The following is an 18,330-nucleotide window of genomic DNA, read 5'->3' on the forward strand; positions in this document are numbered from 1 at the left end:
CAGATATGTTGACAAAGACGGTGACCACGGACAAACTGAAGTTGTGTTCAACTTCAGTTGGCATGCTAGAATAACAAGACTAGAAATGCTGCTGCATCGATCGAGGTGTGAAGACAGATTGAAATCAATCTTCAAGTGGGAGATTGTTGGTCAAAGAAGGCCAAAAGCAGCCGGCGACTGCTTCCAAAATCAAGTGGGGGGGCTGCTTATTTTTTTTAATATTTTGTAATAGGGTTAATTACAAAATTGAATCATTGAACTTTAGGGTATTTACAAAGATTAGTCCCTAAGTTTCAAGTATAAATACCCTAGCTCATTTAGCTTCAAAATCATCCCAAAATCTTCTAGTTCTCTCTCAAGTGTGTTGTGTAAACACCTGTAAATTTTCTCTTAGTAAAAGATCTGCAGCAGCCCGAAGACGTAAGCACAATTGGCTGAACTTCGTTATCAATTTCGGGTATTATTTTTTCGCTTTTATTTCGCATTCTCACTAATCTGGTTATAGGAAAATTACTCGTACTCGGTTTATTTCCTAACAGTAAAGACCATAACTAATTACTTTTTTTAAACCAATTTTAAATGCATATGTCAGATAAATGTTGCTTCCATGGTGTTTACCTGTTATGTGCTCATATTCATTTTAGTCTGATATGGTCTAATCAGCATGAATATGATCTTCAAGGACCACAATTTTCCATATAAGTTATTTGAGATATAACAAGTTTCAGGTTTTATGATTCAGGTTCAATATGTTTTGTTTGCAATGATCATGGTGACAACAGATTGTCTTTATTTATAATTTTTTTGCAGTGTTAATCGATTTGGACTTATTGTAGTTGGCTTGTCTGTATGGACTTTGGCTACCACTGGTTGCAGCTTTTCGTTCAATTTCTGGTCCATCACTATCTGATGCATGTAAGTGGATTTCTTATTCCTTCTTTGTTCTTCTTCTTTTTTATAGGAATAACAGGCCTCATTAAAAAACCCTTCATGATTAATGGAACTCGGAAAAGTTCCTTAATCAGCGGAAAGAGGAAAATAGTGCCTAAGATTTCATTAATAATAAGATTATAACATAAGAATACAAACCCTAAGCTCCTTAAAGGAGATCGACAATCTAAATAGTTACAACCCTTAAAAACAACATGAGAATCAACCAATTCCAGCCTTAGCTAGAGTATCTGCCTCTACATTAGCTTCCCTATTAACCCATCTAATAACACATTAAAAACTCTAATTTTCTCAATAATATCTTTAACAATGGGAGCATAAACATTTGGGCAAGAAACAGAATCCTTAACCCAGTCAACAGCCACCCTGCAATCACTCTCAATGATTAGGCGATCCTTGAACCTGTGTCGAATAGAGTGAAAGAAAGATAAGCCCTTGAGAATAGCTTTCAATTCCATCAAAGTAGGAGGCCCAGGACCTGCTGAGTTTTGACTCTTTAAAAGATTCTATGATTGAACCATAGTCATATTTCAAAACGCCACCTAGCCCACTTTTCTTCCAATCAGTAGTAGTAGCAGCATCTACATTTAATTTAATGAATCCCTTTGGAGAAGAAGACCATTTAATCACTGTTGTAACCGGTTTAGAGAAAGGAAAACAGGAATCCCCTAAGGAAGGATTAGAAATAAGCAAATCCTTAGATATTGAAACCTGTTTGTACTTTGCTAAGTACCATGAAGCTAATCTGAACCTAGCTAAGAAGAAAAGTTCAGCTTGATCCACCTTCCCTCCATCAAACACAACATAATTCCTAAATTTCCAAATGGTCCATAGGATAACCCCTGAAATGAATGACCATATGAGAGAATTAATCCTCAAATCAGCCCATGCTAGGAGAAATATTTTAGCATCAACATGAAAGACAAATTGAATATTCTATAACCTCAAGAATTTATTCCAAATTGTCCAAACCACCGAACAACTAAAAAACAAATGTGAGGGTGTCTCATCAATCTGTTTGCACAGAGGACACAACAAATCATCTATACCCTTTATACCTCTGTTAACCGGAACTGACTTAATTGCCAGCTTCTGTAAAATAACTTGCTAGACAAATGTCTCTACTCTTGGAGGCAGCAATCCCCTCCAAATAACATTTTTCCAGAAGTGAACCTCTTCCGAACTTGATGTCCCTAAATAACACTGAGTAACACAATATTTGTCAGTAAATACCCCTCTCCAGTGCCCTTCCAGACCAACCCATCAAATGAGTCAACTGAAAGGGAAAAGTTTGAAATGATTGTCATTAAATTAGACCACTGCTCATATTCCCAATCATTCAATTCCCTTCTCAATTGTATATCCCAAAACCAGCCGCCTGAACTAAATTCATCAAACTCTGATAATTTCCTAGCCTTGTTTACTGAAATGGAAAACAATTTTGGAAAAATGGTCATTAATGGTTGTTCCTTTGCCCAAACATCTTGCCAAAAACGAATGATACTCCCATCACCAACCAGAATTCTGTAGTTGTTTCTGATTTTACAACCAGTAGGGTCTTTTCTGAAATGATTGTTCACCAAAGATCTCTATATCCAAGAAAATTTTGGCGTTACCTTACTATCAAACAACAGTAAAGTAGAGTCTAAATTGTATTTAGAACATATCAATTTCCTCCAATCCGCCTTCCTTTCGTTTGCAAATCTCCAAGACCATTTTTCTAAAAGTGCTCTATTTACCATGTTGATGTTCGGAACCCCTAGCCCACCTTCGAATTTCGGTTTACACACAGTGGACCAGCCCACCCAATGCATCTTGTTTTTTCCATTTCCTCCGCCCCATAAAAAGTTGGACATGATTGAATTTAGTGACTTGTAGACCGAATCCGGGACCTTAAACAATGACAAATAATATGTAGGAAGCGAGCATAAGACATATTTAATTAATACCAACCTCCCTGCCAAAGAAAGTGAGGGTGCCTTCCAACCTGCTAACTTCTTGTTGAAACTGTCAACCACTGGACCCCACAGTAGAGGATGCCTGCCCTCTACTGGTTTTGAGATTTGCTATATTTCAGCTAGAAGTATATATACATATGTGTATGTGCATTATGTTTTTTCTATTTTATTTTCATCTGAACTTACGAAGGTTCATATTAAAGTAAGTTGAATACCTCTTGCAGTAGTTCAATATTTTCTTCCTTTTGAACTACTGCATTTGCAATGTTGATTGCTGATCTAAGACAGACTTCACTTTATAATGCGAACCCTGAAGTTGATGTATGTTAAGGCGTTCTTATTATTTTGAATTAATATCATGAAGCTGAAAGGTATAGTTTATCCCAAAAGTTAAGGATTCCGGACCTTTACGAAAATCTGCATGATTGAAAAGTGTGCAAGAGCTAAATCTTATTGTTTAATTATGCATATCCATCTCAGTCATCTTGCTATTGATTATTGAGTTTGAGAATTTGATGCAAAATGCAATTTGTATCTATTTTAAATCTTTTAGCAGAAAAATTGTTGATAGAAACTCCTTGAATCTTATCCTTCTCCTTCCTTTGTACCAGAAAATAGCTTGGCTGGCAATATTTTACATGTGTAAACCGACTGGATATGCACTTGGCTATGTATATGGTGGATTAGTAAGTCTTTTTTTCAAGCTCTCTTTTAGTTATAACCTGTTTCTTTCAAAACAATTTCCTTATTTCCTTCCTATTTCATAGATTAAATTCGAGATGATGAACGAACAGCAAGCTTTCTTTTGGAACAGGTTGGCAATCATTTGAATTGGCGTTTCACATTCTGGGTTGAAGCCATTTTGATGCTTCATTTTCTATTCTGGGTTTTGTTATGAAACCTTTGCATTTGAAAGGTGCGAACTTCGGATCCTTAGCTACTCTGATTGTTCCTATAGGCTATCTTCCAGTTACTTTCTAATGATTACAGGTTTTGCAACTGTTGAATATAAGAAAGCACTGATCTCCGAAGATATGGCCATACCAGAAGTTCAAGGTGCTGCATAATAGACATTCTTGTTATTTATGTTATGTTATTTACCAGATAAGAACACACCAGTTATCAAAATATAAAGCCTTTAAAATGTCTTACTTTCATCATACACTCCAATTACCTGGTCTTGCAATAGCCAAAATCTAAGATTTTCTTTGGCAAAGATTTGCTTGAGAAGTAATGTTTCTTCGAATATTAGGTTCGAAGTTGAATCATTGCCCAAATAGTTCACCTTATGTGCAATATGATTCAATAAGTTGCTTGCTGTTTCTATTTTCAGTCACAACTTCTTGTTAAGTGCACATTTTAGGTTTCAACAGAAGTTAAACAATACATAAGCCTCGTTTTGTGATCTGCCCTCCGAACTAAGTTTTTTACTTGTAAGATCTCTTATTAATTGTATGTGCTTAACGTTTTTCTTACTCCTGATGAAGACACAAAGGCTTCAAATATTAAAGGTAGTGCAAAACCCGTGAAGGAAGTATTCAGCAATATGTTTTCCAAGTGAGAACCACTGTCTTGAAGTTCATAGTATATGATCTATATAATTGCTTATTTATAGGCCTTTATTTTGTATAGCAGAAATTTCTTATTACATAAAAGTAATTGGACAAACATATATCTGTGCTTCGGTCTGGTTAATAGCGTTCTTCTGTTCTTTCCCCCTATTAGTAATATGATTGCCAGCAAATCTTATTCATATAGTAAGTTCATCATGGAGGTTTTGGTTTGAAATCTCATTTGAAAAGTGTTCACATCTTTGAATCTTTACCTGGACAGGATGAAAGTGCACCCATTGATTTGAATCAGTTTTCAAGGTTCATTGAAGACATGAAAGCACTTTTGGTTGACAAAGTTTACGTTGTCAACATTTTAGGTATGTCCATTTCGCTTTTGAGTTCTGTTATTGCATCTCTGAAAACAATCATGCAGACCTTCTATTTTAATTTCCAGTTTCTTGAAATTTTTTATGCAATTTCTGTGTTTCTGGTTCAGTGAGTTGTTCACTCGTTGAATTACATATCTTCGAAAGAACTTCATTTTGGGGGACAAGCTAACTTGAGAACAGCCAATTTTCAGGTCATTGTGCATACAACTGTGTTCTAGGTGCTTATTCTTATTGGGGGCCTAATGCTGGTTACAATATTTATAAAGTGGTAAGCTTTTATAGCCAATTTGACCATCAATATACTTCATAAATTAATGTCTAAGATGTCCATTATTGCTTAAAATTTATGTCTTTTCGGATAAATCGACAAATTCCAAATGGGACTAAGAATCATACCAAAGTAAATGAACAAAATGACTTGGTGATAAGATAAAATTCAAGTTAGGGTCTTCTTGCAGAGTGATGCAGACATGATATTTGGAGGAATAACCATTGTCTGTGGGATATTGGGCACACTAGCAGGAGGCTACATTCTGGATTACATGACTTCCACAATCCCCAATGCTTTCAAAGTAGGTTTTCATGCATATATAGTAGTAAATTACATGCTTTCGCTCCGGGGCTGTTAGCGTGATTGTTCTTCATTCCCTGAACTTTTCCCCCCTCTTTTGCAGCTTCTCTATGTAACAACATTTGTTGGGGCAATCTTTTGTTTCACTGCCTTTTGGTTTAAGAACATGTATGCTTTCTTAGCTCTTTTCTCAGTGTGTGAATTACTGGTCTTTGCCACTCAGGTAATCTCATTTCCTAAAGCAAAACCGATCCCTCACACATACTAGTTATTTGTTATTGTGGCATTACATTTTTATTCGGATGAAACATCATGTAGTTTTCTTGCTTCTAGTAATTGATTCAATATCTGTCTACTGAGATGAATACTTGATTCGGAAACCTCCGAATGTGTTCTTGACGGGAACAACCTAAGGGTGATGGAGTTATTTCGTGTTAGTTTTAAGATATGTGGGAATTAAATGGTGTATTACATTTGTAAACTAACTGAGAGATCTTGTTTGTTGAGATATTAAAAAGCTTTTCCACTTATGTTATTACTACAAAAATGGCATGTCATGAAGCTAGAACTAAAGACTTCCTTGCTACAAAGTTACTAAATCTTTCCTGTTTCAGGGTCCTGTAAATTACATGTCTCCACACTGTGAAGTCAAGTTTGAGGCCATTAGCTATGGCTATCTCTACCGTCTCCATTCACATATTCGGCGATGTGCCCTCTTCGCCACTTGTGGGGATCCTCCAGGTTTGTCTTTCAACAAATTCTGAATGTACCTTTCATTCATACCACAAACTCCCATCATCCATCCAAAAACCATAGAGATAAAGGTTTAAAAATGAATAAAACTAAACTATATGGTTTTTGCAGGACACTGTCAACAATTGGAGAGAAACTTCTCTTATTCTAACATCAATTCTGTTTCCAGCAGCTGGGATATGGTTTATAGGTATCCTCCTTTGTCATGTCCCTGATGTTTTTCATTTTCCTGAAGGAAACAAGCAAAAATGGATCATTTTTCACTTGGAAAAGTGATGAATTTGGAAATTTGCATGGCTGAATAAGTACGGCATATGTTGCAATGTCAGGAACATTTCTTCACAGTGTGGATAAGTTCAATGAAGATGGTGAAGAACAAGTTACTGATGTTGATGGATCAAATACAACTCCTTTACTTGAACCTGGAGTTGTATAGGTTTACAAGAGTCTTTAGCATTTTATAAATGGCAATTGTTATTTCCATATTCCAATGACTACATTTTATTCCCTGAAATCACAAACATTAAACCATTACATTGTTCAAACCCTTTGCCCTTTGTCTTTGTTGGTTCCCACTTCTCATCAGGTTGAAGCGTACTGCTAGAACTTATCCACAACAGAACAACCATATGAATGTGAAATCCAGTCCCGGTTTTCATAAAAAAAGAATTCTGATGTGTTCAAATGATAAGCAGATAGAAATTCATTGGTATTGAAGTCATATGATTACCAAGACATGCTTTCCAAAGGCGAAAAACTCATTTTTTGTGAAGTTTAAATTTGAAAGCATAGCCTCTAATGTTCCGGGTAGTAGTTATACGAGCGAAAAGTTCTCCGGCGGGAATCGATCTTTTGACAAGTTTAGCCCAAGACTCATTAGTCTCTGTAATGACCTTAAGAGCATATTCCTGCACCATGCATCATAATGTAAAAGAGCATAAACCTGAATAAGCTCGGAGACACTCGAGTAGGGAAAATGAAACAAAACGAATACACACCCTGCTTGCTACCTCGTTGCCAAGACCAAACTTGTTAGCTGGTTTTTCATCAGGGATCTTGTAGTCTCTAAACCAATTTCTAATTGCAATCAGAGTCCCCTGAAAACATCACCAGATGGATGCTGAAGAAGTTTTTGCAATTGTGAGATAACCATGCTTAAACTTGTTTAAACGATTCAATTTCATAACAAGTTCAACTGGCATCTGCAATATCAGGAATCTAACTTATAACAAAACCTGCAAAAGTATGGAGAGAAGTACCGGGAAATGCTTCTCGACATCATCGACATCATTCACAAGAGAAGCCATGGTAACTATTTTCCAGTCAAGTTCCCCTTCATCGATCATGGCTAAAGCAGCCAAGGGCTTAACCTTCAGAATTTCACCAATCTCTCCCCGGGCATCACCAATCTCCACAAAATCAACTACGGATACAACGAAACAATAACATCAAGATTTCAAAAGCAACTTTTCACGACAAAAGAAGAGAACGTAGTTAAAAAAAATTCAAATACTGGAAGAAGTACTAGTAGTACTAGGGTCATTATCACCAAATGCTCCCTCAACTTCAGAGTTCGCAAAAGATGGATCTTCCCATGTTTGTAGAAGCAATCCATAATTCCAGTTTATATTATAGCTGAGGGACAATGAATGGAATTATATATAAATAAAGCCCTCTAAATAAACATACTAGACTAGACAATGAAAACTCACAATAGAAAGAAGCTAAAAAAACATAATTAAAACCAGAAAATCTTACGGGTAATATCGAAGCTTTCCCTTCTTTGTATCCTGCTTAATGGGAGTGTATAGCTCATCAGTAGCAACCTCCATTTTTGCGCTTGATTCTTTGGGTATCTCAACAATGAAGTTAAAAACACCATCTCCCAATTGGAATGGAATGTCATGCAAAGAGAAATCTAAGCCAACGCCAAATCTCGGTTACCATTGAAAACATTATATTACTCCAAATACAACTTAAATTAAATTTCAAAGATTTCCGAACAAAAGAAGGAAAAAAGGTGAGAAAATACCTTCTTGCCGGAAGTATTTTCGAAGAAGACTCTATAGTCGAGGGTCTCGGGTTGACCTTCTCGCTTTATCTGAACCTGAGGGTTATAAATGGCATTGCAGTAAAATAATCTTTCCGACAATCGTCTGCCATCGTTGAAGCTAAGAGCGTTGATGCCGCGTTTCAAATCGAAGGGCGTTTTGAGGAGGATGCGGGAAGAGGCTGCGGCGGTGGCGTTGCTGCCAAAGGCGGCTCTGGTTGTTGCTGCCATGGTTACTTTTTTTTTTGGTGGTGGACACTGGACACTCGATCAGTGAAGGATTGGTTGGGAGTTCGGTAGTTTTTTGAGAGCAGACAAAGCTATCTATAAATAGTAAATCAATAACTGATAAGTAAATTAATAAAATATTTTACCAAAAAATATATCATAAAGTGTTATTATAAATAAAGAAGAAAACAAGCGAAAGAAAAAAGAGGCAGAAACAGCCCGTCATTATTATCAAAGGGATTTCGCAAATACCACTTGGATTTATAAACCCTAACTCCCTAATCCCCGGGAATTCCAAGTATTTTTTATAATTAAAATCCTTTCAGATTTATAGAACATGACTTCTTCAGAGATCGAGGTGGTATCATCAGAATCAGAACCGAAAACAACCCAACAACAAAACTCTACTCAACATTTCCCTATAATCGACGTCTTCTCGGCCTCTGCTTATGGAGATTTTGATAAACTGAGAAAATTCGTGGAAGAAGAGGGTGCCTCACTTGCAACACCTGACGGTAACAGCTATTACGCCCTTCAATGGGCTGCTCTTAACAACTTCTCCGATATTGCTCAGTACATTATCGAGGTAAATTTGGACCTTTTTAACTTTCTGGTGGGTTTTTCTTGAGACCTAAATAACATTTTGTTTGCTAAATGTAATTGAAGCATGGTGGAAATGTGAATGCAACTGACAACAACCAGCAGACAGCTTTGCATTGGGCTACAGTTAGGGGGTCGATTGCGGTGGCAGATGTGCTCTTGCAAAATGGAGCCCGGGTCGAAGCAGTTGATCTCAATGGTTATCGTGTAATTATTTTTGCTTTTATCTTTCATTATCTGTTCAGTCTTGGTTGTCCATAACTCTTAACGGGGCTCTAAAATCCTTCCTTTTTAACTTGATTACATGATATCCACTAGACTTAAATAGTGCACCAGAGGCATGATTTATACTTAAATCAATCTATTTCCATCGTCGTGCATGCGATAGTATTTACTTTTAGCTGTGCGTCTCATAACCTTCTTTTTTCCCCGAATACAGGCAGTTCATATTGCTGCTCAATATGGGCAAACAGCTTTCTTAAATCATATTGTTGCAAAATATCACGCGGAATATGATGCACCTGATAACTGTGGAAGGTCACCACTTCATTGGTATGTTTTATGAAATAGGGTAAATGTATAATTCAGAATATTGGTTTAGAGCTTGAGATCATTTAAGTCCAAACTCTAACATAAGGAATTAATTATTGTTTGGACAGAGCCAAATTATTAATTCTGTTCATTTGATATAGCCTTGAAGTAAGTTTTTCTTTTTGGATCTACTTTGTTCTTTATCATTTTATGAATGGGAAATGGTTATAGGTGCACGTGGATGAACCAATATCTCTTTTTTGAATGGGGCTTTTCCCCTAGTATACAGGCTAGTAGTAAGAGGGGATAGCAATTTGGTGTCATGTTTGTAAAACGGGGTTTACCCCTACTATACAAGTGGGCTAGTGCTAAGAGGGTATAACGATTTGGTGCAATATCAGAAGTGGCATAAATTTGATTGTTGTAGCATATTTGGGGATTTAAGGCTTTCACATGTGATTTTGGGCATGTAGTTGATCTACCTCATATACCCAAGCAGGATGCAACCTGCATTGTCAGTCCTAAGCTCCAACCCTTTTTATTCCTTGGAGAGGTGATATTATTTCATTGGATGATGCCTAGGTTGAGGTCAATTGCGGTATGGTTCTTTGAGGTGCTTTCAAATGAACCCTTTGATTTGACTGTTTTGTCATTCATCACTAGTTCCAAAAGCTATAGGAGTTCAATGAAACTGGTAATTGGTTAATTTCTTACAGTACTCTCTATATCTTTGAGGTGATACTATTTGATTTGGGCAATGCCTAGGTTGAGATTCTTTGTGGTGTGGTCCTTTGAGGTCCTCTCATATGAAGTGTTGGATTTGGTGGGTTTTTCATTCATCATTAGATCCAAAAGTAATGCAGGTTGAATGTAACTTGACTGGTTAAGTTCTTACAGTACTTTCTATATCTAGGTTTTTCTAAAGTGTATTGAATTCTTGTTAATTAAATTTTCCATTCATTTGATGTGTTAAACAGGGCTGCATATAAGGGATTTCCGGATACAATTAAATTGCTTCTATTTCGAGATGCATTTTCAGGGAGACAAGACGTAGAAGGTACTATTTGACAATTAATGTTTGCACTTTCTCACATGCAAGTTTTCTAGTTAATTTGATGAATCCAGGTGGAATTACCTTTATGGTTTAAAGTTTTAAAGGTGCTGGGAATCTTTACTTTTCTAACTGAACTCTGTGAACGTTGTTACAATTTATTTAGTGTGCTAAGCTAGAGATTATTCTGTAACAGCTTTAAAACTCACTGCTAGGTTTTTTTATGTTCATTGCTGCCAGGTTGCACTCCATTGCACTGGGCTGCACTGAGAGGAAATGTTGAGGCATGCGTGGTACTTGTGCATGCAGGCACAAAGAAGGAATTGGCGGTAAAAGATAAAGCTGGAAACACCCTCTTAAGCTTGCATCTGATAAAGGTCATCGGCAGATTGCCCTTCTCCTTGTACGTAAATATGTAGTTGTGTTTTTTCTTCTTCTTTTGTTTACCTGAAGTAAACTTTGAACCCCGGAGTTGTGGATGTGGTCTCTAAGAGGAAATGAGCCTTTGGGATTCACCAGTAGTATTGTGTCTGGATTCTTAGTTTTTATTTTGGGGACCCATTATTATAAGGTGTTGCCTTTCTAGGGGGTGTGTGGGGTGCAGTGGAGCTTGAGTCTTGATTGTTTGGCTTTGAATATTAAGGATGGGAATAGCATATCTATCATGTAGAATAGATAATTTTGCTCTGTAAAGCAGCATGGCACCCTATAAAATTTGAATATTTTCATATAGAATGGTATTATTAGTTTTTTAGTTTATTGCTTTTCATGCTCGAGAATTGTATTATTGGTTTAATTTGACGACCGACTAGAAACGAGTTCACAGGGATGGTTTACTCAGTATTTGTATCAAATTCTCAAACCATTTTGTGTGGTATCCCCTATTGTTACATTCTTTTAACCTTCGTTACCTTGTAGATTTTGTAGCTGTTTAATTTTCTTGTGTTATTTTGATTTTTCAGTCTAAAGCAGATAGATCCAATAGCAAACGATTGGTGGACAGAATCCGCAGTGGGAAGATGGGGGAAGTTGGTTATGCTCCTATATTATTTTGCATTGTCATCGTTCTAATTATCCTCTTCATCAACTCAGTTCTTTCTAGTGAGTAGACTATGATATTTAACTTTCAGTAATGGACATGTTTGTTTTTGCCATTGATCATGAATAATCCCTTTAAGTTGCATGTAGCTTCAAGTCTTCCTAAGGTAACTGCCACTATTGGACTTTGGGGATGGATTGGTGTTTCTCTAGGTATTGCTTCGTTGGTTATGTTCTACAGGTGTAGTAGGTAATTGTTATGCTCTGGCTCTATGTTCATTGAGGTGATTTTACATATTTGTTTTAATTTTCTGGTTTTCTACTTGCATATATAGGCAGTTCAATTTAGTTTTTTGGAGCATGATGCATGAAATATTATTGAATAAGCTTTTGGTAATTTAGTCTTATCCGTTATCATTATGTTTCTCTTTCAATTATATGTTCATAGAGCACATTGCATTGTTGAATAGAAGTTTAGATGTGGCTTTGCTTGTATGGTGCTTTTGAATGTTTAAAAAAATGGCACATTTGACAAATATGGATCAATACAAGTAAACTACTCGATAAACATTTTATGATATTCATAATTTGTGACCTATAAATGAAATCATTATCTGATTTAAACAAACTTTGACTCTTGTTTAAATTATTTTTTATATATTTTCTTTATTTTATATTCTCTGCAGCAAAGATCCGGGTTATTTAAAAAAATCTAGAAGATTGGATGGCTATGAAGATACAGAGGTATGGAAGTTTCAGTGTATTTGGTTATAAACTTTAAACTTCAACAGTGGATAGGAATGATAAAAGCTCTGAGTTCCGTGGAGATCACTATATCGGTTAGGCACAAATAGCAGTAATCTTTAAGTGAGCTTGGTCCTGGTTCACATAGTATAATTTCCCCCCTAAAATGTTCTTACAGTTAGCAGATCCCACATGCCATAATGTAATGGTCATAAGTCTTCTGTTTATATTTATTTCTAGCACGCAGTGAACTTGAGTCTTAAACGTGCCTTAAATGGACAGTCCATTATGGTGTCTTTGAATCACTAGTAATCGATTAGAAGGCGAAAGTAGGGACTAAAAGTTCTCTAGCTTAGCCATTATTATGCAATAAATCAAGAGTTTGGGGGCTGGGTCAGGCTGTATAAAAGGTCTAGCTTTGGAGATGCAGAATTTTTATGTAGTTTGGTTGTATAATTAGTCTGGTATGACTTGAAAGGCAACTGAAAGGATGGCATTCATATTGTATGTAATAAAAGCATGGCATCTACTTGATTGTTAGAATCATGAATTAATTTTCAGCACAACTTTCATTCCTTCATGTTTCATTTCTTATGTTAGGTGTTACTTGGGGAGTTTTTTCTAGCTTGATCAATTAACCATAGGATTGTGGTCTGTAGCAGAGCAAACTCGCCTTTTTAAAATTCATTCAAAAGGATGTGAGAGAAATTATAAAAGAAAGATTTTAAACTCTTCATTTTTGCTATTATTTTACTTGAATTGAACCCTTGTTATATTCTCAATTGATAGGATCCGTTGCTGAATATTGATCTGAACAACTCATCAGTATGGACAGGGAACTGGGATCAGCTTTGCCCTACCTGCAAGGTTTCCTGATGAACCTTTTCTTTTAACCATCTATTGCATGTCTACATGAATATTCTCATCTTGCAATGTTGTTTTGAATGATTTTTCTTTGTTGTCAGATAATAAGACCTATTCGTTCTAAGCATTGCTCTATCTGTAAGCACTGTGTTGAACAGTTTGACCACCATTGCCCATGGATATCTAACTGTGTTGGGAAGGTAAGCAACTGGTCTTGAGCTAAAAGTGGAGGATAACCATATAATGAATGTCATCTAGATACAAGGGATCTGTTTGAGATCAATATCTTGGATGCAATTGCTATCATCTACTGGTGCAGATATGCTCAGAAACTCATCTAGGAATAGGTGGTAAATCACTCTTGTTTTTCATTCCTGGAGTGTGAAAAATCATATTCCTTCTGTTGACTCTTAAATAGTTATTTAGTATTTATATCAGTATGATATTGAAGTCACTATGGAGCATTTGGTGATATTGTTAGATATTGAATCGAAGACTAATATGGAGGTCTTGGCCACAATCCAATTCAGTTGCCCAGCTTTCAAATTAATGCTGCAATTCCATTCCATCTTTAGCATCTTCAGTTATTTATTAGAAACTAACTATTTTAGCCCATTTTTTTCACTTTGTCTCCTACTGGATAATTTAAACAATATGCCTACTGCTACTGCAATCTGACCTATTTTTAATTTTCCTTTCGGCCCCCTCTTATCTGCTTTACTTCCTTTGCACTTGCAGAGAAACAAACGTGATTTCTTTGTTTTCATTTGCATGGGAACTTTGACTTCATTCATTGGTGCATTTGTTGCAGTTCAAAGTATGTGGATTAAAGAGAAATAAGCCTCTACTCTTCCTCACCTTTTCTGATTGAGATCAAATTAGTTATATTCTACTAATTTAATAGCTTTGTTTGTGTTATTAGGGATTTGGACAGCAGTACCTGCATTTTCTGCTGGCAAAACATGGATTCATCTTGTGATTGATTATCATCTGGGCATTGTGGCATTTCTCGTTTTGGATGCTGTGATTTTGATTCCTGCTACAACTTTGACCATAATACAGGCATTCCAGGTAAATGAAGAGTCCATTTTCCTGCTTTTAACTTTGGTTCTCTGAACTATTTAAAGATTTTAAGGCTGGTTAAGGAATGGAGAAATGGCAAAATTGATTTTGATTAAGACTGAGCAAATTGTACCCCTTTCTATTTAAGATGGTTTGATTTGTGTTGTTAAAATTTTTCTGGGTGTTTATTTTCTAATGTAGATAGCTCGGAATATCACGACTAACGAAGTATCAAATGCCATTCGCTACGGTTATCTTCGTGGCCCTGAAGGACAGTTCCGTAACCCATATAACCATGGTTACCGAAAGAATTGTACAGATTTCCTCATTCGTGGCTACACAGATGATGAAATTGCTTGGCCTCCATTACAAAGTGTTGGCAGTTAGAGCAAGTATGGTTAGCTGGTGTAGTGTTCTTTATTAAGTAGATTTACACATCCCAAATGACCAGAACAAGCCGTGGGGAAAAATTCCTCTTGAATTTGCTTCCTGGTTAGAGAGGGAGAAAACAGAAGCTTGTTTGATCTACATTGTGTTCTTAATCCTGTATTCATTACAGGAAATAGTCGTCTCCGAATCTGGTTATACTAAGAAATGAAGAGGCGAGGATGTAGTTTCAGAGGATTCCGGTATTTCGGATGTTGGCAATGGGTTTGCATCTCTGGAGGTAAAGTTCCGTGAACACTTACAATGTTTGGTCATGGTTGGAGCTTCCAAGGATTTCCAATGGAAGGAATTAGAGTAGGATTTATGGTAGGCCATCGTTGCTCACGTCCATGTGTTCCACATTATATATAATCTTACTCGTTATAAGATGAAATCACAGTTGCAAGTTATTTATTTATTTGAAAAATGCTTATTTTTAAATATAACTTAAATTATTATATTGCACTTCTTATTTCTCTCTCTCACACAGACATATAACTTTCACTCGTGATAAGTAAGCATGTTAAAGCTTTTTTTTTTTTTTTTTTTGCATATATATTCTCTGTTTTAACTATCTGTATTATCAAATTTAATTACAATTATTTTTAAAATTATATTATTAAAATGAGATATCAGTTTTTTATATAATATTATGCATTTGATATTACCAATGGAATAATTTGAGTTAAAAAAGTTACTCTCATAATAAATCTTTATAACATCCAAATAGGATTAATTTATCAATGAATGAAATATTAATGGTTATAAAATAACAAATATAATAGAAACTTTATAATCAAATTATTATAAAATACTCTTCTTAACACATCATGTGATAAATCATATTCAATCAAAATCAATTTATATTTCAATAGAAAATGACTCTTAACTGATATGAGTTGAATTTAAAATTAGTTTAATTAATTTATATTATCACTTTTAATGAGAAAAATACAACTTGATTTTATTTTTTTTATCAAAGTGTTTAAATTTTTTAAATAGGAATTAATTTAAATAAAATAATTGAGAAATTAAAATTTTATATGAAATTGCAAAAAAACAAATTCACATTCTTCTTTAAAAATCGAACAAAAATTCCCCCATTCTTGGCATATTAAATAAAAAATTATAAAATGTCGTTTATTTTAAATTTTAATATTTTTTATATTTTCTGTTGTCAATAATATAATTACATATTTATAAACATAATCAATCATATCATATTACATCCTTTTCTTTATATACATTTAAAAAAAATTATACCATTATTCTTATTTTGTAAATATTTTTTCTGTATAATATTGCAAGTAATTCATACCATTACATGTTTATTATTAAATAAACAAGCATTATTAAGTCTTTGATAATGTAAACATACATGCAGGAGTGTACGATTTTAGAAGCTTCAATTGCCCGTGATTAACCGACATCTTTAAAGGTCGGTGTGACGGGCAAGTTTCTTTATCTACTGCACCACTCTCCGACACCTATGGTCACCTCATTGGCTGGACTCAAATCCAAGTCAACACACTCATTGCTGGACCAATCACAGTTAAACACATGTATTCCTTACTCATACGTTCATCGCCTTATCAAACAATGTTTCCCTGATTGGGTTCTCACTTGGAATTTTCAGCTGAATCACAATTTTCAACCACTGGTTGGAGATTCTCATTAAAAGGTCTGCAAAACAACAAAAAAGGAAGATGAAGAATTGTTCATAAGCAAGCCCCATTTGTCAGCAAATACGACCAATATATATAAAAAGCTGTTGTCTTGTCATTTAGTGTATAATAAGTAGAAGGATTTCAATGCTGTATTTCACATCAACAACCCGTGATACGACTGGTGGGTATTGGTGGACTTTTATAAACAGGCAAACGTTCTAAAACTTGGAAGAAATCTGGTTCAGTTCCTGGTTTGCTGGAGTTTCGATGGAGATTTCATCGATTCGAGAGTTGCCTGAATTTGTAAGTCTCTTTTGAACTCATCTTGTTCTTATGTGTTGTTGATCTGTTTGCTGTGACATTATCACGAATCTGCAGGAAATGGAGAATCCTTACTTGTTCAATCAGTGGCATGTGAACGAGCTCAGCTTCCTACCAGGAGCGGTTGCTTTTGGAGACGAAGCTTTCTCTAATAATTATCCGGCTGTCGCCATTGATAGACCTCAAAAAATGCTTAAAACCAACTGCTCGAATTCATGCAAAGATGCTGCTGCTGATATACCAAACCTCGAAGCTGTTTTTTCACCAAACGCTCTCTCTTTTTCCGGTTCCAACCACATAGATCCAATGGGGATTTTGAAGCCTAAAAATGAGGCTGATTATTCTATGAACATGGAGCCCTTATTTCATCAAAACCAGAATTATTTGCTTAAGGGTTGCCATGGATCTAAGAGAATTTCCCAGACACATGGTCATATCATGGCTGAAAGGAAACGCCGAGAAAAGCTCAGCCAAAGGTTCATAGCTTTGTCTTCCATAGTGCCTGGCTTAAAAAAGGTACAAATACATACATACATACATACATACATACATACATACATACATACATACAGTATTTGTGTTTTGTATAATATTGCAATGGGATGAACAGATGGACAAAGCTTCGGTGCTTGGAGATGCTATAAAGTACCTGAAACAACTGCAGGAGAAAGTGAAGACGCTGGAGGAGCAGACTAGAAAGAAATCAATGGAGTCGGTAGTTTTCGTGAAGAAATCCCAACTCGCCGCCGATATTGATGACTTTAGCTCGGATCAAAACTCTAGTGGTCCCTTTGATGAGCCATTGCCGGAGATCGAAGCAAGGTTTTGCGACAAAAGTGTTCTCATAAGAATCCACTGTGAGAAAAGAAAAGGACTTTCCGAGAAAATCATGTCTGAAATCGAGAAATGCCACCTAACAGTCATTAACAGCAATGCCATGACATTTGGGAGTTGTGCTCTCGACATAACCATTGTCGCTCAGGTACTTGCACAATTTGTCTGAAACAATGACAAATCATTATTCAATTAATATTCTCCTTTTCTCCATGGCAGATGGATAAAGAATTCTGTATGACAGGAAAGGATATCGTGAATAAGCTTCGTGCAGCTTTTGAATGGCTCATGTGAATGAACAATCTCCTTTCAACTACCATACATAACACTATATATAATAATAAGCTTTTAAAAACTAAAGAATAATATCTGAAAAACAAAGGGCTTTTAATGCTCCGCCATTGAAGACCATCATCATCAAGCTACTGTTAGTTGATGAGAGGTTGATTTTTGCAAGAGGGCTGTTTACAGTCAAACTTTTTTTGCATGGTCCCCTTCTGTTCGGCCATGTTAATTCCTTCTTGCTTTAGAGTGGACAAAGTAGCCTTTGTTGGAGTGTTTTAGAGGAATCCTGGGCCTCTTTTCTTATTGTAATATCTATGCATCACTATCTGGATTTTGTAATAGTTTGAAAAACATTAATGAAGTAAAGTTGTGATCTTTGCTCGAATATAAACCATTGCCATGTGTCTGTGTTTTTGGTAATGTTTGTGGTCTGGGAAAATCCCAGATTTGTAAA

At 35.6% G+C, this 18,330-nt stretch overlaps 3 protein-coding genes and 1 pseudogene across 3 annotated transcripts; 3 read left to right on the forward strand and 1 right to left on the reverse strand.

Annotated features, from left to right (window-relative positions):
* Positions 1 to 3,354: 3,354 nt before the first annotated feature.
* Positions 3,355 to 6,730, forward strand: LOC120201655 (annotated as a pseudogene).
* Positions 6,731 to 6,771: 41 nt separating this feature from the next.
* Positions 6,772 to 8,523, reverse strand: LOC120201654 (soluble inorganic pyrophosphatase 6, chloroplastic-like). The gene is made up of 6 exons (XM_039202226.1): positions 8,208 to 8,523; positions 7,934 to 8,093; positions 7,710 to 7,810; positions 7,435 to 7,598; positions 7,174 to 7,272; positions 6,772 to 7,083 (listed from the first exon to the last, which is right to left on the reverse strand). Exons 2-6 carry the CDS (start codon positions 8,005 to 8,007, stop codon positions 6,934 to 6,936), a joined length of 588 nt encoding a protein of 195 aa, XP_039058157.1. The 5' UTR covers positions 8,008 to 8,093; positions 8,208 to 8,523; the 3' UTR covers positions 6,772 to 6,933.
* A 116-nt stretch (positions 8,524 to 8,639) lies between these two features.
* On the forward strand, positions 8,640 to 14,933 carry LOC120201658 (probable protein S-acyltransferase 23). The gene is given in 15 exon segments (XM_039202230.1): positions 8,640 to 8,672; positions 8,710 to 9,039; positions 9,120 to 9,260; positions 9,493 to 9,605; positions 10,562 to 10,641; positions 10,876 to 10,983; positions 10,986 to 11,038; positions 11,598 to 11,736; positions 11,824 to 11,923; positions 12,360 to 12,417; positions 13,207 to 13,284; positions 13,383 to 13,481; positions 14,020 to 14,098; positions 14,204 to 14,352; positions 14,545 to 14,933. Coding segments are annotated over 14 exon segments (1,632 nt in total). The 5' UTR covers positions 8,640 to 8,672; positions 8,710 to 8,790; the 3' UTR covers positions 14,731 to 14,933.
* A 1,877-nt stretch (positions 14,934 to 16,810) lies between these two features.
* Positions 16,811 to 17,962, forward strand: LOC120201672 (transcription factor bHLH25-like). The gene is made up of 4 exons (XM_039202239.1): positions 16,811 to 17,273; positions 17,368 to 17,739; positions 17,811 to 17,884; positions 17,942 to 17,962. Coding segments are annotated over exons 1-4 (903 nt in total). The 5' UTR covers positions 16,811 to 16,817; the 3' UTR covers positions 17,943 to 17,962.
* Positions 17,963 to 18,330: the final 368 nt, after the last annotated feature.

Source organism: Hibiscus syriacus, unplaced genomic scaffold, assembly GCF_006381635.1.
Source record: "Hibiscus syriacus cultivar Baekdansim isolate YM2019G1 unplaced genomic scaffold, ASM638163v2 tig00007895_pilon, whole genome shotgun sequence".
NCBI classification, from domain to species: Eukaryota; Viridiplantae; Streptophyta; class Magnoliopsida; order Malvales; family Malvaceae; genus Hibiscus; species Hibiscus syriacus.

Bases quoted from the DNA above. Each gene is read 5' to 3' on its own strand.
- LOC120201672 (XM_039202239.1), top strand. From the start codon at position 16,818: ATGGAGAATCCTTACTTGTTCAATCAGTGGCATGTGAACGAGCTCAGC. The intron at 17,274-17,367 runs GTACAAATACAT...TGGGATGAACAG, and splicing joins TAGTGCCTGGCTTAAAAAAG to ATGGACAAAGCTTCGGTGCT. The intron at 17,740-17,810 runs GTACTTGCACAA...TCTCCATGGCAG, and splicing joins ACATAACCATTGTCGCTCAG to ATGGATAAAGAATTCTGTAT.
- LOC120201654 (XM_039202226.1), bottom strand. From the start codon at position 8,007: ATGGAGGTTGCTACTGATGAGCTATACACTCCCATTAAGCAGGATACA. The intron at 7,599-7,709 runs GTACTACTAGTA...TTGTATCCGTAG, and splicing joins ATTTGGTGATAATGACCCTA to TTGATTTTGTGGAGATTGGT. The intron at 7,084-7,173 runs GTGTGTATTCGT...TGCATGGTGCAG, and splicing joins GCAACGAGGTAGCAAGCAGG to GAATATGCTCTTAAGGTCAT.